The sequence below is a fragment of the Dromiciops gliroides genome, chromosome 2 (genome assembly GCF_019393635.1).
Source record: "Dromiciops gliroides isolate mDroGli1 chromosome 2, mDroGli1.pri, whole genome shotgun sequence".
Taxonomy (NCBI): Eukaryota; Metazoa; Chordata; class Mammalia; order Microbiotheria; family Microbiotheriidae; genus Dromiciops; species Dromiciops gliroides.
In genome coordinates, this window is record NC_057862.1 from 457,692,455 (window position 1) to 457,718,944 (window position 26,490).

The 26,490-nt window shown below is 39.9% G+C and overlaps 1 protein-coding gene across 1 annotated transcript in view; it reads left to right on the plus strand.

The window, feature by feature from the left end:
* The window catches only part of NFATC2 (nuclear factor of activated T cells 2), a 172,596-nt gene extending 146,648 nt beyond the window's left edge, over window positions 1–25,948 (plus strand). Inside the window, exon 10 of the mRNA XM_043985401.1 lies at window positions 25,321–25,948. Coding sequence (XP_043841336.1) covers window positions 25,321–25,376 — 56 coding nt within the window. The 3' untranslated portion in view covers window positions 25,377–25,948. The remainder of the gene's footprint in view (window positions 1–25,320) is intronic.
* Window positions 25,949–26,490: the final 542 nt, after the last annotated feature.

Consider the following 26,490-nt stretch of genomic DNA (forward strand, 5'->3'; position numbering starts at 1 on the left):
TGTATACCTCAGTGATTTGTTTAGGGAACAACAGGAAGTTCATGAAAAATATGCCAGGACCGGAAGACAGGAAACCTGGAGTTAGTGGTTCTGGTTGTCCTATTTGTATGACTTTGGAAAGTTAGAGGGTAGAGGAATTAAACTAGGGTGCATGTTAGAGATCAAGTCTCATTCTCTTCATTTTCCAGGTGAGATATTCACAACTGCTTCATCTGCCAAAGATTTCTACCTCTCCTACCTACCTCTAAAGGTGTTGTGAGTGTCAAATTAAATGATTGAAGGGAGAGCACTTGGGCAAAAAAGTTTCTAAAGTACTAGATCACTCTTAAGGTGGTGTTTTATAAAGGCAGTAGTTGGGAGTGGAGGGAGGCTTTGGGGATGCATCATCTGGTGGCTTAGAGACACTATGTCTTTTAGGATTGTCTGGTTCCAATTTTGGCAAATCCTCTTGGGCCCCTGTGAGCTATAATAAAATCAAGTAAAAGGGATGGGTCCATGGAACGAACTCAAGAAGTTTAGTAAGAAAGCATACATAATTTGCTCTGACTTTGAAGGCTTGACATTACAGATCTGGGTCCTCCTGTTATCTCCACCCGTTCCTGTTAGGGTAGAGCCAGACTCTTGTTGCTACCTGTCTAAGAACCTTAAAGTACAAGCTTCTAGATGAGGGATCTTTCTTACAGGGTAATCACACACCCTGTAGTGCATGTTTCTCATGGGGCAGTTAAGCTGGCTCTGCATAAGAGGTACTTTTTGCATAGGGCCTGTGTCCTCCAGGATTAGGAAGGCCTCTAGGTGAGGACCTATCGGGTCCATGAGGCTTACTTTCAAGTCTATACATATAGGAATGTTGGGGACAAAGGGAGATCTCTTGCTGAATGATGTTGATATTGGTAGACACCCTTTACTTGGACAGTTATTGAGTGGCTGATTTTTCCTTAGGGTTAGTAGTGTGATATGGAAAAAAAAAGTCATGACTTTGGACCCAGAGGAGCTGTGTTAAAAATCCTTACTCTGCCGCTTACTATCTATATGAACTTGATTGAGCAAGCCACTTAAATTCTTTGGACTTCCATTTTTTTTCTCTGAAAAATGAGAAGATTGGACTAGGTAGTACCTAATGTTCTTTTTTGGGGGGGGGCAATGGGGGTTAAGTGACTTGCCCAGGGTCACACAGCTAGTAAGTGTCTGAGGCCGGATTTGAACTCAGGTACTCCTGAATCCAGGGCCGGTGCTTTATCCACTGCACCACCTAGCTGCCCCCTAATGTTCTTTCTAATTCCAAGGCAATGATCCTAAGAGGCTGTAGATGGGTAGCGTTGGGAGTGATTAACTCAATCATTAAAGCAAATATCTTTGAAGATGTTAATTTTTTTTGGGGGGGGAGAATCCAAGATTTAACAAACATGCAACAATTGTTCAGTTGTTTTTCAGTTGTGTCAGATTTTTGTGACCCCATCTAGGGTTTTTTTGGCATAGATACTGGAGTGATTTGGCATTTCCTTCTCCAGCTCATTTTACAGATGAGGAAATTGAGGCAAATAAGGTTAAGTGACTTGCCCAGGGTCCCACAGTTAGTAAGTGTCTGAGGCCAAATTTGAACTCGAGAAGATGAGTCTTCCTGACTCACTCCAGGACCAGTACTCTATCCACTGTACCACCTAGATGCCTATGAAACAATTAGAGAACAATAAAAAAATGCTTAATCAAGAGTTAAATTACACTTGTAATTTTATAAATTGCACAGGTCATTCTAAATCACCTATTCTAATTATGGAATTCAGAAAAGGAGGAAGAAGGGGTTTTAGATTTCTTGGACTGATTTTGAGTCATTATACTTTGCTACCACTTCTCTTTTTTCTTTTCAAAGTTGGAATTTGTTTCTTCTAGTAGCGAGTGTTGTTGTTGGATTTGTTGTTGTTTATATTTTTTATTTTTGATTATTTTGTTATTGTTTTTGATAGTTCCATTTTGTTAAAGACTTATTTCGAAGTTCCTGACTTGTACCTAACCTTGCCTTTTGGCAGGGAGCTGAAGCCAAAGCTGTGATGAAGCTGCAGAATGATGAGGGAAGGAGCTGTGGTTTGTTGAGAGTGCTTTCCTGCCTGCTGTTGCTATTTTAGAAACCTTGTGGTCGCCAGCATCTTGCTCACTGCCTGATAGATAGGGGAGGGTTAGCTGAGCTACAACAAAAATTGAATTGTGCCCAGTTGGAATAATTCAAAGTATGAAATATTAGATTGAAATCTTTGCTCAAGCCTTTTATCTCAGGACAAAATGGTGCATTTGTTATAACTCTCCTGAGGCTTCAGAAGCATGTGTACTCAATCTTTTCATCTGATACTGCTATGCAATTTGATCTATCATACCTGAGTCCTCTGTAATAATTGTTTTTTGGTTTTTTTGTGGGGAAATTGGGGTTATGTGACTTGCCCAGGGTCCCACAGCTAGTAAGTGTCAAGTGCCTGAAGTCAGATTTGAACTCAGGTCCTCCTGAATCCAGGGCTGGTACTTTATTCACTGCACCACCAGCTTCCCCCTCTGTAATAAATTTTTGTGAGAATCAATATTAATTTAAAATATAATAACAACTCACATTTAGATATTACTTTATGAAGCATTTTGTCACCACAAAACAAATTTTTGCAGCAACATTGTTATTATACTTTCTTTTTTTTTTTTTGGTGAGGCAATGAGGGTTAAGAGACTTGCCCAGAGTCACACAGCCAGTAAGTGTCAAGTGTCTGAGGCTGGATTTGAACTCAGGTCCTCCTGAATTCAAGGCCTGTGCTTTATCCACTGTGCCACCTAGCTGCCCCCATTATTATACTTTAGAAAGGAAAGAAATAAACATTTATTAAGTATCTACTATGTACCAGACACTGTGCTAAGCATTTAACATATATTATATCATTTTATCCTCATAACAACTCTGGAAGGTAGGTGTTATTATTAACCCCCATTTTATAGTTGGGGAAACTAAAGCAGACAGAGGTTTAATAACTTGCTTAGGGTCACATGGCTAGGAAGTGTCTGAGGTCAGGTTTGAGTTTAGGTGTTCCTGACTCTAGACCTAATGCTCTACTTACTGTATCACTTAGTTCCCTCACTGAATTTGAAGAAATAGGATTTGAGTTCAAATCCTGCCTCAGATACTACCTGTGTGACCTTGGGTAAGTCACTTTAATATTGTGCTTCCAGTTCCTCAAATGAAAGGTGAACATTCTATACTCAATAGCCTCTAAGGGTCCTTTTTGCTCTAAATCTATGATGCTAAAGTAGTAAAAGTATTATTATTCCCATTTCACAGATAATAAAACTGAGTTTCGGAGAGGTTGTACCTACCCAAGATCATAAAGTTATTAAACCTCAGACTTAGGACTTATGTCCAGGCCTTTTGATTCCAAAGTCTAGCACTCTTCCTGCTCAAGTATGCTCTGAATCATAGGGGTCATAGATACAAAGATAGAAGGGATCTTAGAAGGAATCAAGTCTATCCCCCATTTTAATAGATGAGGAAACTGATAACACAGTAAATATCTGAGTCAGAATTTCAGTCCAGGTCTTCTTGACTCCAAGCCTAGAACTCTCTCCACTGTGCCACCTACCTGTTTCTGTGTACCTATGCTTGCATATCTGTGTATAATGCCCTTTATCCCATAGATTCCTCAAGAAATTCAGGACATTCAGTCAAACACAGTGATCACTTTATGTCTGAAGCAACTATGACTGTTTAGCTGTTTCCCTTGGTAAGGAGTAATAAGACATTGGCACCAATTAGTGAATCATACACTAATCTCATAATTGATACTCTAAAGACATCCAGCATGCTTGGCTCAGTTCTGTGTCATATGTAATTAACTAGCAAGCTAATCCCTGATCCAGCATCCTTGGTAGGAAATAAGAGTAGTATGAAAAACAAAGTAGAATTCTCATTCCGTGGACAGAAAACAGTGGCAAAAAAATTACTATGCAAATAACATTGTTACCATTGCTGCTTTTTAGGAACCACTTTAAACCTGATGGGCCTATGCAGGGGCCATATTCTCTTCTGTGCTCAACTTCTTGTGTGTCAGTAGTCCAGAGCACACATTTTGGAGTGTCCCTTTCAGAACAAGTTGTAAGAACAGAGGCAGTGTCAAGTTTGGCTTTTCTAAGTTCATCCCATTCAGAAAAAAATGAAAGGAAACCTTCCCCCCCAAATAACCCATAAGGTTTTATTAATGGTTTATAACACCTTTTACTCAGTGACCTTTAGGTTATAGTTTTTAAGATCTCTAAAGAGAGAGTGTCCTTTCTGCTTTCTAGTCTTAATACTTCGCTGGGTGGTCCCAAAAACTGATCTTTGTAAATCGCTTTTAAAAAAAGAATAACAATCTATTTTCTCTCACTCTCACCCCTCTGATTGAAAAAGAAAGAAAACAAGTATAACAAAACTTTTGTGACAAAAATAGCCAGTCAAGCAAAACCAGTTCCCACATAAAAGTTCAAGTCCAAAAATGTGTCTCATTCAGAGTCTTGAGTCCATTACCTCTTTTCCAGGAGACTGGTAGCAAGTTTCATCATTGGCCCTCTGGAATTGGAGGTTGGTCATTGCTTTGATCAGAGCTCTTAAGTCTCTTAGAGTGCTTTGTTTTTACAGTGTTCTTGTCATAGCAATTATTCTCCTCATTTTGCATACCTCGTTCTGCATCAGTTCTCTCTGAAACCGTACATTTTGTCATTTCTTACAGCAAAATGATATTCCATTATGTTTTTATACCACAGTTTGTTCATCTTTTAATCACTTGGTTTCTATACTGAACCCACTTCGGGACTGATTTTAGAGTGGGCAGCCACAGGCAAGTCTGCCTCCCTTCCCCCCAACAAAAATCCATCTAGTGTGATAATAGGCACTCATTTCTTGTTTGGATATTTAGGGAAATAACATTGCTCTTCATTTTATGTGAAATAGATTCACTTTCCTCTGTTCCATCAAGTTGTGCTTTATAGATTTTTTTTAAGAGCAGTTTTTATGAGTGGTAGCATAGGGTAGTAGATGTAGAACTAAATTTAGAGTCAGAAAGACTTGGGTTCAAATCCCCTTTCTGTTCCATACTTGTGATCCAGGGTGAGTCATTCAGTGCCCCCAACAACTTCGTAATACTCTTAAGTTGCAGATCAGTTTGCCTGGACGAGAGTGTTCTCATCCCAGTTTCCTGTACTAATGAAGTCATAGGTGTGCTCCCCAATTCTGTGGAGAGCAGTGGCCCCAAATTCAAATTTTCTGTTTTAAGTTTAGAGCAAACATCTCTTTGTCCTACTGCTACCTACATTTTTCTTTGTTTCTCTCCTCAAAGATTTGACAGCCTGTTTATAAATTCCTTAGGAAAAATGGCCAATAATGTACTTGGGTGGTGGAGGGTAGAAGTAGGGTTTAAGATCCATGGTCTAGAAAACCAGGGCAGCATCATTGGTGTCTTCTTGGTCAAAGTAAAACAATAAGAATAGAAACAAGAGTATTTCTCCAAGCTTTCACCAAATTTCATTACATCTTGGGTGTCACAGCAAATCTAGAATGAAAAAAATTCCCTTTTAATTGCAAGCCATCCTGCTATATTTTCCTGTATTTCTCTGAAGGGGTCTTCAAAAGCTCTCTTCCCACCACCACACAGCTCTTTCCTACTTGCTAGTGGATCTGAGGTCTTCCTTTTGCTTACTGCTTCTTTTGACTATCATGGAATCTCCTGGTGAGAGATCAATGATAAAGTACCCAAACCCAATAACTGAACAGGAAGTTGTACCTCAGAAATGAAACCCTTTGTACAAACAGTAATTTTTCTTTTTTCTCTCAAGTTTTTGAAAGGGGAAGGGGGATGGGGAGATCAGAGTCCTCCGGTAGGGCAGCAGATCACATCAGTCAAGGTGGAAATGCTCATTAGAAGATTAAAATATGGCACCTAGACTGAAGGACCTCTGAGGTCCCTTCTGGTTCAATTAAATTCAACCAATATTTATTAAATACTATAAGCAAGGCTTTCTGGGGGATGAAAAAAGACAGCTTCTGTCCTCAAGAAGCTAGTCTATGAGACAAACTACAGCTTTGTTTTCTATGTTCTAATGACCCTTTCAGGTGTAATACTTTGTGTTGAGTGGCTCTTTCTGGTTCTGACATCCTATATTCTGTGCTCTAAGTCAGTAACTTCAGACCTAGCATTGGAGTTAGGAGACCTGGGTTTAAATCCAGTTTTTTTTTTCAATAACATAGGTTAGAAACCTAGGAATCAGAGATCCAAAGACTGAATTTCCTCACAGTTCCTCTCATTTACATAGCTTATGTCTGTTTTCTCCTGTAGTTGTTTTACTTTGTTTTGATAATAAGAACTTTTGAAATTTGTAGGGTATAAAAAAGATATTTGGTTCAGCTGGTGGTCCAAGTTCAGTTTCTTATAAATTTTGTAGCAACAGGATGAAGTCAATTCAAGAGAACAAGCATTTATTAAGCACCTACTATATGCTAGGAACCTTGTTGGGAATACTGAGGAAGTCAAAAACAGTCCCTGCTGTCGAGGAGCTCACTGTCTAATGAGGGAAACAATGTACAAACAAAATACATACAAGAACCACTGGGGTTAGTCTGAGAGGGAAGGTGCTGAAATTAAAGAGAATGAGGAAGGCTTCTTGTAGAAGGTGACACTTTAGCTAAGAACTGAAGGAAGCCAGAGTAGCCTGGACGGCAGAGCTGAGGAGAGAGAGAGGTCCAGGCATGGGGAACAGCCAGTGAAAACACCCATTTGGGAAGTGGTCTGTCTTATTCAAGGAACAGCAAGTAGGCACATAAATGTTTGAAAGACATCCTCTGCCTCTTGCATTGACTCAAAGGCAGCTTAATAATACATTACCACAAACATTTGCTTTCTACTAGGACTCTGAAACCCACCTGACATATCAACCAAGCTTCTGAATGTCTTTCAGTATGTCTGCTGCTGGAGACTCTCCTCTATGAAGTCTCTTTGATCTGCCCTCCCCCTCCCTTCAGATGTTCATGTTCTCCCTCTTTTCAAATCTCCTTACATTGACCCCTGTTGTTCATGTCATATAGCCCAGTAGAATGTAAGCTCCTTGAGGACAGGGACCGTTTTGTTTTGTTTTTGTTCTCTGGCACCTAGCACAGTGCCTTGCAATAGAGAATACTTCATAGGTGTTCAATTAAATGGAATTTTGAAATTCAGTGTTGTCATTTCAGAATCAAACCGCTTTCATGTTTCTATCTACATGACAAGAGCTGGTTTTCATTGTGATATCTTTCTATAAATTGATTACCCTTCATTTTTTCCACTTGATAATTTATGTCAAATCAAATGTGTCTAGAAAAAAGTACTATAGATGGTTGCTTAACAGAAGGGTGAGACAGAAAAGAGCTGGGCACTGGGGAGCTTTCAACCATCCTGCACTGCCAATGAAATGGCTCCATTATACTGTAGGAAAGGGACAATCCCAACATTTTTAGTGAACCCATGGGCTTCAGATTTCTGAAAAAACAGAGAGAAAGCAAGGGTTTTGGCTTACCATATGACCACAAATGTTCATGCTCTTTAGGACTCATAGAATATCAGAAATGAAGGAGCCTTAGATAGAACATAAAAGTCAGAGTTAGGAGAGACCTTAGAATATAGAATGTTAAAGTTAAGTTTATCCTTAAAAAATAGAATGTTAGACCTGGGAGGGACCTTAGTGTACAGAATGCCAAAGAACTCAGAACATTAGAGCATCAGAACTGGAAGGGTCCTTAGAGGTCATTTGGACCAATCCTCCTCATTTTAGCTCTTTTCAGTTGAGCATAAGCCATACCTTAGGAGAGAGGTAGTGGTGGTTACAAGCATGTATACTCTGGTAATACATAGTAGGTTTTCCTTTAGGGTATGGGGATAACTAAACTACTTCCTCATTAGTTTCACCTCACTGTAGTGATTAGGTATATCCTCTGATGGGTAATTAACAATATTGTAAAATCTTAAAAGAATTTTGGTTACAAATTACATTGGATAAGTCTAATGAAGTCACATCCTTAAATGTTCAGTGGGGTTTTTGCTTAATGAATTCATTCAATCCAATAGATATTTATTGGACACCTATTGTATGCAAGGTTCTGTGTTAGGTCCTGGGCTCTAAGGGCATCAAAGACAGTCTGGCAGATGTACAGCATTTGTGTACACTACTGACAGGAGGAAGAATATCACCTGCTCATTTGGGGATCATAGGATTGTACATACAAAGCAAGGAGGGACCATGGAGGTCGTTTAACCTGCCTCCTAATTTTTGCATTTAAAGCAGGAAGGTATCATAGCATCATTGACTTGGAGCTGGAAGGAACCTTAGTGGTGATCTAGACCAACTTTTCCTTATTACATGTGAGAAAACTGAGGCTTGGAGGCATTAAGTGACTTACCCAAGGTCATACAAGTGGGCACATCTGGGAGGCAAACTCAGATCCTCTGACTCCAAAACAAGGATTCTTTCTATTGTACCACAGATCTGTGAGGTCACTTGGTCCAACCCCATCTTTTTGGAGATAAGTAAGCTGCACTTTCTAGTTGCTCCATACACATTCTTTAGCACAAGAGACCATACATGTTGGAGACTCCATACAGAGATGTAGTTGCAGAAATAGTTGGAAGGAAAGATCTCATTATAAGTTGTTTTATCTATAATATAGGCTTGCACCTTGAAGACATTTTTCAAGGCAGGCACCAATGTATTGGGGACCAGTGTATTGGGCACTACTGTATTAAGGCTTATTTTCTTGAAATCAAGTTCTGATTTACATGACTGCACCAATGGTAATTAGTCCAAACAATATTTGGGTCATATATACAATGAAATCAAATTGTATCTCTAAATCGTGTATTGAGAGATGTGGTTAAAATAAACCTTTCTGAGCCAACCTTTAAAAAGATTTGTATATATTAGAATGATTAAAATTACAATAAAAAGTGAGGGTACAAATTTGAAAGATATTAAATAAGGAAACACTCCTTTTATTACTTTTTCAAAAAATTATCTCTTTACTTTTATATTGCCATGGTATTGAAAAATAGGAACTTTGAGCTTGTTCATATTATCTGTGAAAAACAGGAAGGAAATATGCCGAGTCTTAAGAATTTTCATGACTTTCGTGGTTATATCAGTATAAAGAAGGAAACTGGGGCCATATTTATCATATCTTCGTAGACTTCTCAAGTATAATTCAATGTAAGCAGTCCCCAAATACATTTTCTATTGCTATTGACAAGAATCAAGTGTCAGAATGTATCTTTAAGGTACTGATGTTGAGAAACTTAGTGTGCGACTGAACAAACGGACTGCTTCTCTGAGCCTCAGTAGCCCCAGTTTATGAAATGACGACTGGGCCAAAAGTCCTTTGCACACATAGAGGTTTATGATTGCACAAGATCACAGTTCTACAGAGATAGTGCTGCCATATTTTACCAGGTTCTATAAAGCCATCATCCTGGTCTTTACAACACTCCCAAATTTCCACCTTTTGTGAATTGCTTTCAAAACCAACTCTCTTACCTCAGCGTTTGCTTTCATGATTAGCATATCTGGTTAAAAAAAGAAAGAAAGAAAGAAAAAGGAAAAAAAAGGCAAACGTGGTATTGAGTCCGGGCTTTCAAAAGCAGTGGTTAAGTTTTGTCTGGGACCCATAATGGCTCGAGAGACAGTGTGCCCAGTAGATAGAGCCTTGGAGCTGGAAAGATTGAGCTTGGGCTGACATATACTATCTATGTGACCATGGGCTAGTCGTTTGGTATCTCAGTGCCCCACCCAACTCTGTAAGACTCCAAGTTGCAGAATAGTCACTGATCTGCATTACTAGAGGCTATTTCTACCCCAGGGAGTCTCCTACAGTTAGTCAGTAAATAAATATTTATTAAGCACCTACTATATGCCAGGTACTGTGCTACGTTCTAGGGATACTACATCAGTGAAATCCCAGGACTGGGCAAAAATTTAAAAATGTGGCATGAGTTGCAAAAGTAACAGAGGTCAAAGGTGATTTTTTTTCTCAAAAATGGTTTTGCAAATCTTTTTCAGAGCTGATAGATACACACCTTAGCTGGATACAAAACATAATATGAAACAGAATGACTGTGATCTTTGATACGAGAATTCAAAGTTGAAGGTAACCAATATTTTCTGCCTTTTTCTCCAGCTGTGTGTTTTCTTAACCTTTTTTCTCCAAAAATGCCCTCATGCCATGTGTTCTGGATTAAAGACATTGTATTATTATTATTATTTCCCTTTTATCTCCAAGGATATAGCCTATAGACAAACACTGTAGTGGGATATAATATTGGGAATTGCACGCTTCTTTGAATGGCACCCTTTGCCACGACCCATTAACTCATGGATCAAGAGAACCTGTGCACATGTTCGTGTTGCCAATGCAGATCACAGTTCTCCTGTCATTAGAAGCTTGTGGCAAAGGGCCTGCCACTATTTGCAAGCATTTCACCAGTGTTCCCTGTGTTCAGTCAAGAAAGTTTCCATGGATATCAGTGGGATTTCTACCTGTGGGAAAAACCCCTTGGGCAGGTACAAAAAGGAAACTGGGCTTCATTGAAACCAGGGCTGCCCATAATATCCTTTGTCATTTTTCTGTTCAGGTGCTGCTCTTAGCTCTATTTAGATGATTCTTTGTGGTGATCTGCTGAGAGACTTATTTCCACATATGTATCCCCTTTGAATCAGAAAATTGGTGTCTCCATGCTAGCCATTCTTGCAGTAAAAGGGCTTCCTCTACAATATTCTTTTATAAAGCCCTTCACTAAGGAGTTTCTGGTTTTTCTTTAATTGACCAGATGGTGCTAGCATTTGCTGGCACACTACCTCTCTTATTTGGACACATGCTGGTGAAACCTAAGTTTCAGGAGGTTATAAAATCTCATCCTGAGTTGAAGTTGTCTTCTATTTTTTTTTTTTTAGTGAGGTAATTGGGGTTAAGTGACTTGCCCAGGGTCACACAGCTAGTAAGTGTTAAGTGTCTGAGGCCGGATTTGAACTCAGGTACTCCTGACTCCAGGGCTGGTTCTCTATCCACTGCGCCACCTAGCTGCCCCTTTTCTATTTATTTTGATGTAAAGCCTCCTCTGAATTATCCTTGGTTTTCACTTACATTTTTTTCTCACCTGGTCAATTGTCTTTGAGCTCATTGTTGTCTAGGATGGCTTGCTGCTCTCCTTCCCCCATCCCAAGTCCATACCAGGATCCTGTGCAACCTGGTCTGTGCCCTGAGCAAATGCATCTCCCCTTCAGTATTATTCTGAGCCAAGCACAGTTAGGAAGTTCAGACTGCCAGGGAAAAATCATAGCACACATACAAAGTCAAATAAGAAAGACTTTAGGATTAGCTTTACATAAACATGGATAATTGGAAGTTGGCTGTATGTTTCAAGCTACCTTTTCTGTAGTAGAAGGAAACCAGGTTGGGAGTCTGAAGATCTGAGTACTAAATCTCACTCCACTTCTTACTGCTTGTGTGACTAGAGACAAATCATTTCCCCTTTTTGGGCCTCAGTTCCTTCACTGGTAAAAATCAGGGGATGGCGGAGCAGCTAGATGGCGCAGTGGACAGAGCACCGGCCCTGGATTCAGGAGGACCTGAGTTCAAATCCGGCCTCAGACACTTGACACTTACTAGCTGTGTGACCCTGGGCAAGTCACTTAACCCCAATTGCCTCACCAAAAGAAAATCAGGGGATGGGACAAGCTGATCTCTAAGTTCCCTAACAGCTCTCCATCCAATACCCTAGGATGATATCTTTTATTCATAACTTCCCAGGCTGTATTTCACAATAGGTAGCTTGGGCTTTTCATCAGTGTACACATGAAAGCTCCTACTGAATGGAAGCCCCTGCACAAAAATGATTAAAAACTGACCTTTCCTTCCATGGGGCCTGCACTGACATGCAAGCCACATTCAATTTAATTCAATTCAGCCAGCATTTATTAAGCACCTACTGCATGCTGGGCATTCTACTAGCTGGGATGAAGAGTAACTCAACAAGAATTTATTAAATAAAGGGCAACTAGGTGGCACAGTGGATAGAACACCAGCCCTGGAGTTAGGAGGAGCTGAGTTCAAATCCTGGCTTCAGATATTTACTAGCTACATGACTTTGGGCAAATCACTTAGCCTGAAAGTTAGCTGTATATTTTAAGTACCTGGGTACCAAATCTCACTCTACTTCTTACTACTTGTGTGACTTGAGACAAAGCCTTTCCCCTTTCTGGGCCTTGGTTCCTTCACCTGTAAAATTGGGGATGGGACAAGTTGATCTCTAAGGTCCCTAAAAGCTCTCTACCCATAATCCTAGGGTGATGTCTCTTACTCATAACTTCCCAGGATGTATTTTACAAGAGGTAAACACATATATTATATATGTGTGTGGGTATGGGTGTATGTATACACATACACATGAGAGATAATCTCAGAGGGGAAGGCTTTAATAGCTGGAAGACCTGGATAAGTCCTCCTGGGGGAGGTGGGATTTGAACTGAGTCTTGAAGAGAGTCAGGGAAACTAAGAGGCAGAGATGAGAAGAGAGAGCATTCCAGGGAGATGGAGTGTCATGTTAGAGTAATAACAAATAGGCCAGTGTAGTTGGATCAGACAGGAGGAGCTTACATTCTGTTGGGGGTGGGAGGAAGGGTATGACATGTGCATAAATAAGTAAATACAAAATGAATGCAAGGCAATATCAGGGGGAATCAGGAAGCCTGCCTTTAAGCTGAGCCTAGAAGGAAGCTGCAAATCCTAAGAAGCAGAGGTGAAAAGGGGAGGGTATTCCTATATATGATAGAAAATCCCCCCTCTCAAAAAAAGAAAAGAAAAAAAAAAGAAAATCCCTCTAAAGGAACTGAGGTAGAAGAGAAAATGGGGTGCATGGGGAGCTTCAAGCAGGCCACTTTGACTGGAATGTACAGTGGGTAAAGGTAAACTAAGTGGAGCCAGTCTAGAAAGCTAGGTTGGAGGCAGATTGTGAAGGGCTCTCAATGCTAAGCAGAGGTATTTTTACCCAGAGGGCTCTAAACTTAGGGAGTCCATCAAGCTTTTCAAATGGGGAGATGGGCTGGTCAGGTCTTTGTTTTTTCAAGAGCTGGAAAATATTTATAGATAAATAGAAAGTCACCTTAGGGATGTGCTGGAGGTGGGGGACAGCTAGTGAATTCTTCATCCCTAGAGGTCTTCAGATAGAGAGGGTAGATGCCCACTTATCAGGGATGTTAGAGAAAGCCTTCCTATTGCAGAGACTAGAGAGCATGTGAGGTCCCTTCCAGAACTGAGGTTCCATGAGAAAATGGATATACAGATATCTGGAAGCCTGGCTTCAGCTTGTTTTAGCACCAAAGCCCCATGAACACCTCTGTCACACCTATCTTGGTGTTGCAATGCTTGGATAATGTTTTTTGGAGGTAAGGAGATTAGCAGGGTGTTTTTTTCTCACCTGGTGTTTTCTTACCTTTAGTCCCCTATCTCAAGACAAGTATTGCCAAGTGGATGGTAAATTTCCTGGCAGTATTTGGTTACTAAGTATTGTGCTCTCATCTGATTGGAATATTTTTTGTCATATTCTCTGATTGATCCAATTATAAGTTATCCATGAATGAAGGCCTCACCCCTGAAATGAAATCCTTTTGAAAGAAAAAAATAAAAAGAAGGCACATGCTTAAAAATAATACTCACAATAGTCACATAACTTTTAATTCACACACACACAGACATATAAGCTTTGGTCATATATAAATATAAAACAAGATAAGAGGAAACCTAGCCTAGGAGTGGGGTGGGAAAAGGGGGTCAGAGGACAAATGGAGACTAGGTCGCATTTGGCTCCTCCCCACTTTGCTAACTAGGTCCTCCCTAATTTGGATGGTGATCCATGTCATCCTTGAGTTGTCTTTTTGTTTGTTCTCCAGGGCTAGGCAGAAGAGAGATTGTGATACCTCTGAACTCTGGTTGAGGGTGGTTCTGCCTACAGATTGTTGATCTCACTCTAAGCCAGGATAAGATGACAGGAAGAACAGCTTTGATGACTGAAAGGCTGGTAATTGCTTTCCTAGGAACAAAGGGCAATCCCCGATGCCTTCATTGTCAGCCAAAACCCCATTTCTTTATCTTGAGATTTTTACTCAATCCATTGGGAAATCAAGCAAGATCCCCAGGGTTTCCTGGGGGATAAGAAGAGAAACCCTTGTCCTATCAGGAAACCCTTCTAAACTAGGTTTCCTCCTCCCTCTGTGCTGCCTCTTACTCATACTCTTGTCTCTGGCAGCCAAGAAGGGACCAAGTTACAGAATTGGGGCCTGGTCAAGGGGACCAAATTTAACCATAAAACTTTCGCTTTGCCTCACTCATCTCTTCTGCTCAAAGTTGATCTGGCCAAAACTCTGTGGATTGCTCCCCTCAACTAGACCCTTTTTTTGGGGGGGGGGGTCAAGTGACTTGCCCAAGGTCACACAGCTAGTAAGCTTCAAGTGTCTGAGGCCAGATTTAAACTCAAGCCCTCCTGAATCTAGGGCCGGTGCTTTATCCATTGTGTCACCTAGCTGCCCCCTAGGCCCTTATTTCTTGTCCAGATGGCTTATTTCAAAAGTATCCTTGTAGGTTTTGTTGCCATTCTCTCCATCCTTGTTTCCTACTTATCACTGGCAGAATCATCTTTCTTATGTAAAGATCTGTTTATATCTTTCCTTTGACCAAGCCCTTTCAATTGTTCCCTGTCTCTTTAACCTGGCATTCAAGGCCTTCAACAATTTAGTATAACCCTCATTCCAAACATTTCATATAGGTTCTTACTGCCTTCTCTATACCTTCTCTAGTACCTTAGTTAGATAGAAAATTCATTTAAGTACTTACTACATGCCAATCACTCTGCTATGAACTTTGAATACAAATACAAGCAAAAGTAAAGAGAGTCCTTGCTCTCAAGGACCTTATATCCTAATGGGGCAGGACAATACATCAGATGGAGCAGAAAAGGCTGGCTTAAGCATTTCCTCAAATTGAGGTCCTGAGTAGGAACTCATTAATTAGAGAAGTAGGCTGTCGGAGTGGAAGCATCTTCTAGTGTGAGAAGGCTGCTGGGAAATGGTGGAGAAGTACAGTGAGACAGGAGACCTGGACTTTTCTCTCTTCCTTGACGTGCTCTAAATCTCCCGTCTTTGTGCCTCTGCTCATATTATCCCCTCTAACTAGAAAGTCTTTTCCACCTACTCACTACCACTTGGTGAACCCAGTCTTTAAAGGCCAAATTAAATGCCCTTTCACTCCATACAGTCTTCTCAGGTCACTCCAGGTGTCTTTCCACCTTTCCTGCCCTATCCCTGCCCCAGACCCCACATAGACTTCTCTGCAACATGCCTATTCTGTATTGCTTTGTACTTGTTACTTTTCTTTTCTTTTTGAGGCACTTGGGGTTAAGTGACTTGCCCAGGGTCACACAGCTAGTAAGTGTCAAGTGTCTGAGGCCAAATTTGAACTCAGGTCCTCCTGACTCCAGTGTCAGCACTCTAGTTACTTTTCTCTGTGTTATATCTTCCTGCTGGATAAGGAGTTTCATGGACAGGATTTAGGTCTTATATAAACTCTTTACTCTCTTCAACACCTAACCCAGTGCTCTGCACATTGTAAGCACTAAATAAATGTTTGTGCAATTCAGATTAATTGAACTGGGCTCCAAGGCGAATGCTATAGCCTTCGCTGTTAACTAATTTCTTATTCTTATTGGGCTAATTCCATTTTTTCCACAATGGTTTCATTTCAGCTCTGTAATAGGGAAGAATGAGTTGAAAGTCAGCATGGTGTTGCAGAGAACAACCTTGGATTTGGTGTTAGAAGAAGTGGGTGGAAATCCAGTGTGACCTAGGCAGAATTCCTCCCCTTTCTTTGGCCTTGGTTTCTTCCTCTATAAAACAAGGAGTTAGGAACTTTCACCTTTAAGTCTTATAAGTAAATTAGAAAACCTACTTTTCTTTGGTAACGCTCTCAAGGAATCATGTCCAGGAAGCTCTGGGTGTATACCTATTCCTTTCCCTGGGTATATTTATCTTGATCTTTGTGCCTAAGGGCTCCCATATTCTTTGATCCCTCTCCAAAATTAATTCATCCTTAAGGGCTTACAAAATTTGCTTGAGAAAGTGATACCATGTGATGGGTCCAGAATGGACAGCTCTTCCAAGCCAGCCCAAGTTTTTGACTCAACCATGAAAGTCTGAAGTTCCGATGCCCCCTAAGTTTGAAAAAAGCAGAACAAAAAATGCAATAAAATGAAGTAAGAGACAGATGTCCATGGAGGTGGTTTTGGAAGAGGAACAAGACTTTCCTTCTCCTGTCCTTTGGGAAGGATGTGCTGGTAAATGTATAACAACCAGCTCCCTGGAAAACTAAGTACACATGACACATTTTAAAATAATTTAAGCTATATTATTAACACTTTTGCCATCACTTTCTTAAGTCTAGATAATCAAAAAAGCAATTAAATTAAGCCCTGATTTTGCCAATTTCCAAGGTATAAATGCTCACACTGAAACTTAAAAATTGGCCCTCTTAGTCAGGGGTGAGCTGAGGGGAAATGTTACACATGAGTTGGTAAGAAGACAGAGTTATAGATCAGGCTATTCCTGAAATATATTCATCCATCCATCAATAAACATTTATTAAGCATCTACTATGAGCAAGAAAAAGCTCATAAATTCCTCTCTCTTTTTTTTTAAAGAAATCGATCATAAGATCATAGGATTTAGGACTTAGAGGGCATCTAGTTGTACCTTCTTATTTTACAGAGAAAAAAAATTAAGTCCCAGAAAGGGAAAATGACTTGCGTAAAGTTATACAAGTACTTAGTAACACAGTTAAGATTTTAATCCAGGTCACACTTAGTCTCAATTCAGTGAGCAGTTATTTCTATTTTTAAATTTTTTTATTAATTGATTTATCTATTTGTGTCATTCATTTAAAAAAATTTCGAGTTCCAAATTCTCTCCATCCCAACCCTCCCATTGAGAAGTCAAGCAATATGTTACCAATTATACATGTGAAGTCATACGAAACATATTTCCAAATTATCCATGTCACAAAAAAGCAAGAAAAATAAAGTAAAAGAAAAAGTATGCTTTGGGAGCAGTTAGGTGGCACAGTAGATAAAGCACTGGCCCTGGATTCAGGAGGGCCTGAGTTCAAATTCAGCCTCAGACACTTGACACTTACTAGCTATGTGACCCTGGGCAAGTCACTTAACCTTTATTGCCCCCCCCCCAAATGGTGTGCTTCAATCTGTACTCAGAGTTCATCAGTTCTCTTTCTGGGTTTGAATAGCATTTTTCATCATCGGTCCTTTGGAATGATCTTGAATCATTATCTTGATCAGAGCACCTGAGTCTTTCATGGATGATTATCCTTATGGTATTGCTATGACTGCATACAATCTTGTTCTGGTTCTGAACAAGCAGTTATTTAAATTTTTTTTTCTTTTTGCAGGGCAATGGGGGTTAAGTGACTTGCTCAGGGTCACACAGCTAATAAGTGTCAAGTGTCTGAGGCCGGATTTGAACTCAGGTACTCCTGAATCCAGGGCCAGTGCTTTATCTACTGTACCACCTAGCTGCCCCAAGCAGTTATTTTTGAGTACCTACTTTGAGCAAAACACCCTGGCTTCATCAGATCACCCCAAACTTGCATTACATTGGGGCTGGATAGGAAATTGCTACAGCAAAAAATGTATATTCTTTCTAGGGAGTCACAAAATATATGTCCTCGCTTGAACCCAGTGGGGAATATAACTAAAGAGGACACAGTTCAGTTGAACATAAAGAGGTAGACTTAGAGTCTAGGACAGGTCCAAGTTCAAATCCTGGCTTTTACACTTATTGGCTCTGGGACCCTGGGAAATTTACTTCAGTTTCCTCATCTGTAGAGTGGAACTAATAATACTGAGGAATAGTTGTAAAGAAAGTGCTTTAAAAAACCCTTAAAGCACAATAGAAATGGGAGTTATTAGAATTATAGCATAAAAAGTTTTAAAACAACTTTAAGCAGTTTTGCTATATTTATGATTGGATGATCCTTCTTACATTGTGGTCTTATGCCTATATTCAAGCTGGGGGGAGAAAAATAAAAATATAAAACTATCCATATACAAATTAGAGGAATAAAGCCTGGTACTTACCAGAGATATATACTTTCTTTTCTGTCTTTCTGACTCCCAGAAAAATCAAACCCAAAAAAACCCTCATAGAAAGCATTACTATTATAATACTAAGCCAAATTATATTTCAAATGATATAACATATGTAAAGTGCTTTGAAAATCTTAAAATGCTATATAAATTCTAGTCGATTATTATTATTTTCCAGCTGAGGAAATGGAGGTTGAAAGAGATTAGTCGATGTGGCTACATTAACACAACCAGGGTACATCAGGGCCATGCCAGTTTTTCTGACTCTTGGGTACAGTCTTCTTTCTACCACCCCAAGGCTACCTGTCTATATTCAAAGGGATACCTTACTGAAGCTCCATTCTTTAGCAGGTGGGCAAACCAACCCTAGAGCCCTAAGTAGTCCAAAATAGTGTTGTAGAAAAGGCCCAATATGACCTCGGGACAAGAACACTGTTTAGTAATCACCAGTTCCCTACTTTCAGGTCTCATATCCTAATGTTATATGAGTAATCCTTGAATTTTATCTGCATAATGTATTATAGGTAAGAATACATAAAAACATGGATAAAATTCTTTATAATTAGAACTTTTCCAAATAGAATGGACTACCTCCAGAGATCATGAGTTTTCCAAAGCTGGGAAAGCTTTGCACACAGTAGACACTCACAAAATAGCTAGCTGTTAATGAAATAAAAGTAATTATGACAAAAAGCTTTGCATTTCAAGTTGAAGGCTTTGGATTTAAATCCTAACTCTGGGGGAAAGCTAGGTGGTACAGTGAATAAGGCACCAGCCCTGGATTCAGGAAGACCTGAGTTCAAATCCGGCATCAGACACTTGACACGTACTAGCTGTGTGACCTTGGGCAAGTCACTCAATCCTCATTGCCCCACCAACAAAAAAAAGAAAAAGAAATAAATCTTAACTCTGTTTCCACAAGCAGAGGCTAGATGACCAAATGTCAGGGGTGCTGAATGGAGAATTCCTGCTCTGGTAGGAATTAGATTAGGTGATTTTGAGTTTCTTTTCATCTCTTTGGGGAGGATCTTCAGAAAATAGGTTCTAGAATGTTAAATGTTATGGATATTTGTTTGCTGCTACTTGTCCAGGACCATAGGGAATGATGGACACAAGGCTCTGTTAATGCTCCAAGCAGTCCCGTCTTCTTGCAGAAATATTTTGCTTTTCCAAATTAATTTTTTAAATAAATGAAAATCCCCCTCCACAGCCCATTGACAAAAAAAGAAAACAAAAACCCCTCTTATAAGATTCCATAATCAAGGTGAAACACATTCCCACCTCTTGTAGAAATGTTCATCCTTAGCTGAAAAGATCCCAGAAGAGATGAGCCAAAGAAAAAAAAAAAAGCAGCAGCATCCCAGTACAGTATTGTCTAGTGGAAAGAGCACTGTATGTGAGGTCAGAGCATATGGGTTTCCTCCATGTGTCACCCTGGACATGCCACTTTTTCTTCCCTGGGTCTCTGTTTCCTCACTTATTAAACGAGGAGATTGGATCTGATAACTTCTAAGGTTCTACTCAGCTCTAGATTCTAAAGCATTTTCCTTGTGAGATGTTTACGGGTCCAAAGCAGTGCCTGTCACAAATTCCCATTCCACTCCAATTGTATTTGGTGTTTCCTGGATCAGCAGCTATCTCCCGGCTATGATGTAGTCGTCTGGAGCCTAGCAGCGCCTCCTGGCCAAGCACATTAGGCCAGGGAGAGGTTTCCAAAAGTTCACATTCACATAAATAGCTGAATCTCTCACAATCATTCACCAAACACTTGTGGGGCAACTTCTAGGCATAAACTTCTGTGCTAGAGGCTGAGGGCAAAGAACAAAGATAATTAAGCCAGGATTCCTGTCCTCAGGGAGCCCCCAGCTAAGTACAGGGCATGAAATGGGCACCCAGAACTACAATGTAAATAAGACCCTAAGAGCGTGTAGCTGGACAGGAGCATGAGTCATCTAATTCTCCACTGATGTAAAGCATCTGGGCTGGCAGGAGCAACGCCGCCTCTTCAATCCTGCTGCTCGGGGCTTCAGTTTTAGACCCACCTCGTCAGAGCTGGCATCCATACAGTCGACAGCATGGGAGGAGCCAGTAGGCACCTTGCCGCAGATATCCCTTATTGCTCAGACAGCACTGAGTGATTTGGATCCTTAGGTCAGCTTGCTGGTTTGGTTCATGCAAATACTATGAATTTTTTACCCTCCTTGTATCTAGCCCAGAGTCTGGCGGAGAGTGAGTGTATTCTAATTTATAAACTTGTTTATAACGATAAACTTTATGAACTCGCTGATTGATGGATTCTTCTTCATTGCTAATGATTTCCAGAAGCATGTTCTCCTCAACCTTGGCAATAAGAGATGTCAGGACTAAAGACCTAGGGTTGAGGGAAAAGAAATCTCCTGGAGTAAAGGCATATGGATTAGAATTTGCTGCTGGATTTACATTAAACATCTGCACTGCAGCTCACAGTTGTTTGCAAGTATTATTTGAATTCAGAGTGGCATATCAAAATTAATTAAGAGTTTGCTTCCCATTCTCTTCTCTGAACCAACCAACTGATAAAAACAACCACACAAATCCCAAAGGACTCAAACTACCTTCAATCAATAAGCATTTATTAAGTGCCTACTATGTGTCAGGCACTGTTCTAGGCACTGGAGATCCAAAGGCAAAAGTAAAACAATCCCTGGCCTTTAAAGAACTTAATGTTTTAACCAAATATTTTCTCTTGTGATCATAGAATCTGGAATGAGAAGGGGCCTTAGAAATTTTCTACTACAATCTCATCATTTTACTAATCGGGAAACTGAGGCCCAGAAGGGAAAGAGATCATAACCCAAGAGCATTATAGCTTTTGTTGTCGATAGTCACTTCAGTCATGTCTTATTCTTCATGACCCCGTTTGGGTTTTTCTTGGCAAAGATGGGGTGGTTTGCTATTTCCTTCTCCAGCTCATTTTACAAATGAGGAACTGAGACAAACAGGGTTAAGTAAGTTGCCCAGGGTCACACTGCTAATAAGTTTCTGAGGCTGGATTTGAACTCAGGTCTTCCTGAGTTCACTATCCACTGTGTTATCTAGCTGTCCCATCATATAGCTAGTAAGAGGCAAAACATAAATTAGAACCCATATCCTCTGATTCCAAATCCTGTGGTCTTTCCATTCTATTGGACTGCCTTTCTTGTCTTGACAAGGTTTGGTATAGACGGCCAGTGTATATAAAATACATATTTCAAACAGCAGGCCAACTTTCATCTTATTTGAGGCAGGTGGGCTTAGATAAAGGGAAAGGCACTATGTTTTTGAAAGATTCTTCAAAGGCATAAACTCCTCACCTCATCTTGTCTGTTGCAGCTGATGCCCACTCATTTTTCAGACCCTTTTCTATGTTATGAATGCCCACTTTTTTTTTAACCTCCCTGCTATTTTTAGAAATTTAAGGCTGTGAAAAGTTTCCATTAATGATCTACTCTGCTTATTTCCTGGGTTGAGAAAACAGGAAGCCCTTCACAATCCGGGCTTAAAAGGGCTTCACATGAAACAGGATAAATCTCACCTACTCCTGGCAGTTGGCTTTCACTATATCTCCCTTTAAGTAACAATAAGAAGAATAAATCCTCAACCTTTGGGTCTGGAATGATTTAAGCCAGTTTGTCAGTAGACGGCAAGACTACAAACAAGGAGCTGTAGGCTGATGTTTCCTTCTTTGGCTATTAAGTGCTTTAGGTAGCGACTTCAGGGCCCTTACCAGATCTCCTCTACTGTCCTGGCTGAGGCCAAGTATAGCAGAGGAGGTACTTTGTCTCTGATTACTTACCTGCCAGGGGCTTTAGTAAACATTTAGTGAAGAACTGAGCCTTTCTTGTTGCATCCCTAGCTCTGAACTCCATGGATAAGTCTTTGGATAAGTCACGCCAATCCTTAACTGTTGATTTTAGCCTTAATCTCATCTTCTGCAAAATGGGGACAATGGCACTTGTACTGCCAATCCTATAGGTAGTTCTGAGAATCAGATGAGATTATAGATGGGAAAACACTAGGAAAATTTTTAAAGAGCTAGACCATGGGGTCAACCTAAAACAAAATGCCAAAATTTTACTCTTATTTCTTCCCAAGGGGCGGATAGGTGGTTCAGTGGATAGAGCACTGGGTTTGGAATGAGGCAGCCTCATCTTCCTGAGTTCAAATCTGGTATCAGACACTTACTAGCTTCTGTGACCTTGGGCAAGTCACTAAACCCTGCTCACTTCAGTTTTCTCGTTTGTAAAATGAGCTGGAAAAGGAAATAGCAAATCACTCTAGTATCTTTGCCAAGAAAACCCCAAATGGGGTCACAGAGAGTCAGAATGACTAAACAACAATATGTTTCTTCCCATTAACCCTTAGAGGGGTTAATTTGAAGTGCTGGGTCCTCAACTAGGTACTAGGGGACATATATGGATAAATAAAATATATCTGCTCTCAAAAAGCTTACAGTATAATTTAATAATGCAACAGCTTCATATTCCAATTTCATACTTAGGTCTGTGTCCTAGAGGAAACCTATTGCCACAAAACTCAATTTCTTCACCTGTAAAATGAAGGCATTAGAGTAAATGGCTTCTGAGGTCACTTACAGCTTCCAATCTAGGACCCTATGAAAACTGATGATGCTATTACTCTCTTTTTTTCCTTTTTTTTTTTGGTGACCCAATTGGGGTTAAGTGACTTGCCCAGGGTCACACAGCTAAATATAGCAAATGTCTGAGGCTGGATTTGAACTCAGGTCCTCCTGACTCCAGGTCCCATGCTCTATCCACTGTACCACCTAGCTGCCCTGATGCTATTACTTTCAAATGGATATTTTCTTGGTTTTGAGTCCATGCTAAGTCAGTCTGTTGATCTGGAACATATATTCAATTCCAATATGAAATATGTATATATAAATTCTAAGATATATGTACACATATGTATGGAATAATAAAACTCATTTCAAGGAAATTTGTGATGGACCACAGATTAAACAAAGATGGCATAATCCAATATAGTGCAATTCACCTTCTAGCAAACATAGCAAAAACAATTAAAATTTATGGAGATGCTACCCTCCTGATAATTCTGTGACATGGGTGGTTCGAGGATTATCATTCCCATTTTACAGATGAAGAAGCTGAGGCACAGAGAGGTCTTACAACCGGTAAGTGGTAGGAGCTGGGACTTAAATGCAGGTGTCTCACTCCTAGGCCAATGCTTTTTCCACCACATCACATTCAACTGCTTATAATGAAATGGTACTGCAGTACTCAAAACAAACTTTCTCATTTAGTTTATATGTGTTCAGTTAAGTGATGTGACTGTCTCCTTGTCCAGGGCTTAAGAGTTTTTTCAACTTGAAACCCCTTTTCACCAGGAAAATTTTTATATAATCCTAGGTATATAGGGATAAAAAATATGTATACATAACCTTTTAGTGTTGACAAATTTTTTTCAACTCCCACATTCAGTAACATGACCCCATATGGGGTCTAAACCCACAGTAGAAGTTAGGTCCAAGTCAATACCCCAACTCTGCATGGGGTAGTAGAAAATGTGCTGCTGATTGGAATCAGAAGACCTGGGCTCGTATTCCAGCTGGGTCACATGCTACCCGTGTGATCTTAATCAAGTCCCACAACATGCTGGGATTGGGCTTAATGATCCTTGAGGTCTCTCTAGGTTCTACATCCTGGGCTACTACAATTATTCTATAGAGGACTTCTAACATCCATCAATAGCTTAGCTGGTGTAAGTGAAATCCTAACATCACAGTACTCACCTCTGTGGGGACCTGGTAAGCATTCAGGGAACTTTTAACTCACAAAGGCATCACCTCACTTTAGCTCGTGACATCATCCTGTCAAGAGAAAATCACTAATCTTCATTAAGAGACTTATTGAATGCCTGAGTTGTAAATGCCATATCCTTATTCTAAAGGATCTTTCTTTTAGTCTTAAGCTGTGTGAGAGTTCTATTTTGTCCCAGGTGTTTAAATACCTCCATTTTATTTTTTAAATATTTTTTTCTGATTGCATGTAAAAACAATTTCTAACATTTGTTTTTTTTTAAATTTTGAGTTCCAAATTCTCTCCTTCCCTCCTTTCCCTCTTCCCTGAGATGGAAAGCAATTTGATTAAAAAAATTTAATTTCATTCCCAATTACATATAAAATAATTTTTGATATTCATTTAAAAAATTTTGAGTTCCAAATTCTCTCCCTCTCAACCTCCCTGCTCCCTGATATGGAAAGCAATTTGATATTGGTTATACATGTACTCTTGACTGCCCATTAGATTGTGAGCTCCTTGAGGGCAGGGATTGTCTTTTGCCTTTCTTTATATTTCTAGTGCTTGGCACAGTGCCTGTCACATAACAGGCATTTAATAAATGTTAACTGGGGCAGCTAGGTGGTATAGTGGATAGAGTGCTGGGCCTGGAGTCAGGAAGACTCATCTTCCAAAGTTCAAATTTGACCTCAGATACTTATTGGCTGTGTGACCCTGGGCAAGTCACTTAACCCTGTTTGCCTTAGTTCCTCATCTGTAAAAGGAGCCAGAGAGGGAAATGGCAAACCACTCCAGGATCTTTGCCAAGAAAACCTCAAATGGGGTCATGAAGAGTCAGACATGACTGAAAATGACTGAACAACAAAATGGTGACTGACTACCTGGTTTAATATTTATGTGGGAAATGACAATTTGGTGCCTTATAGAGAAAGTAAAAATATGTGTTCAGTGAGAGATAGAGGGAGAGATATAACCAGAGGAAACTGTAGCTTATTTAAAAGATGCCATGTGGTCAGACTCACTTCAGTTTTGCAAAGAACATTGGCATCATTGTTAATATTTAAAATTAACCCACTAATGAGGTAATCAAAGCACTTATTAGCATTATCAGACAAGTGCCACTATACCAGGAGGAAGTTCTATGTTGAAAGGATGTCAGATGTGTAACTTTAATGGGGAAAAAGGTTTTAAAGAATGCAGAAACTTCAAGGTACTGTTTTAAATTATAGAAAGTAACCTGATCCATTGTATCTGTATCCTCTCATTCCCCCCTACTCTCTCTTTCTCTCTCTCTTATTTTGTAGTTAATGAAATTATCAGGAAGGAATTTTCTGGATTTCCTGCCAAAAATCAGACGTAGAAGAAGTGATTAGCAAGACAACATTTATTGAATGCTTCCGTAACTGGCCTCTTGGACCCTTCTACTGCCCCTACCTACCACCTTCTGTTTCCTTTACTATTCATCTCAAGGCCTGGACTCAACATGATGAACAATGTATTGGCATAAAGCTGACTTTCTTGATTAAGGAGCTCACCACCTTTCTCTGTAAACATCAGAAGGGACAGTCTTCCTTTTTCTCCCCCCAAAGATCATTTTGTTTGACCTTAATCATGTATCAACCACATACTGTGTTGCCTGCTGAAAAAAAAAAAGAAAGAAAGGAATAATGAAAACACCCTACTGGAACTCTCCGCTGAAGCAAGTGACATTAGCCGGGACAGAGAGCGGGAGGGAGAAGGGAAAATGGAGAAAGCATGCACTTTGATGAAAAATTAAACCCCAGCACTTCCATTCATTTTTCTAGGGCAGAGCTCCTGTGCCTTTTGAAAGAAAGGAGTGCTGAGAACACCCAACCCAAAGGAAAATGGTTAAACTTTCAAGCACCACAGCCTGAAGAATCCAAAACACTGGGGGAAAATGGAGAAGACGGAACTTGACTATTCTTTCATAGGGTTGCTCTGTTCCCTGCTGTCACTGGGGCCGAGCGAAAGTTTATTTTTCATTTTCTCATTCTGGAGTGAAACTGTCTGACCAAAATGAGGGCCCCTATCGGATATTTTTGGTTTCAAGGTGTGCTGTTTGTAAATGCTCATCACTTTTTTTTTCTTTTGCTTCTCAAGCCAACAAGAAGTTAGAGATTGAATTTCCTTGGCTCTCTGGTCAGTAACCCACGCATGAAGTCTGGTGCTAACATGTAGCTTTAATATACAGGAGAATGTTAACTGAAATAAGTAGGCTACATAGAATATTTCTCTTTCACATGCAGTTTTACATCTTATTGGCTTGCAAGTGCTTGCTCTTCATTTTATCAGTGAGATTGCTTTTCCACAAGGTAGTAAAAATCTCAAGTATGTGCAATGACTATAAAGTCCTATGGAAGAGATAAGATGACATTGGTTAATGGCAAAAAAAGGAAATAGGTATTTTGTTAATTAAGGTGATGTTAAATAAGACAATCAGTATCTTAAGTGCT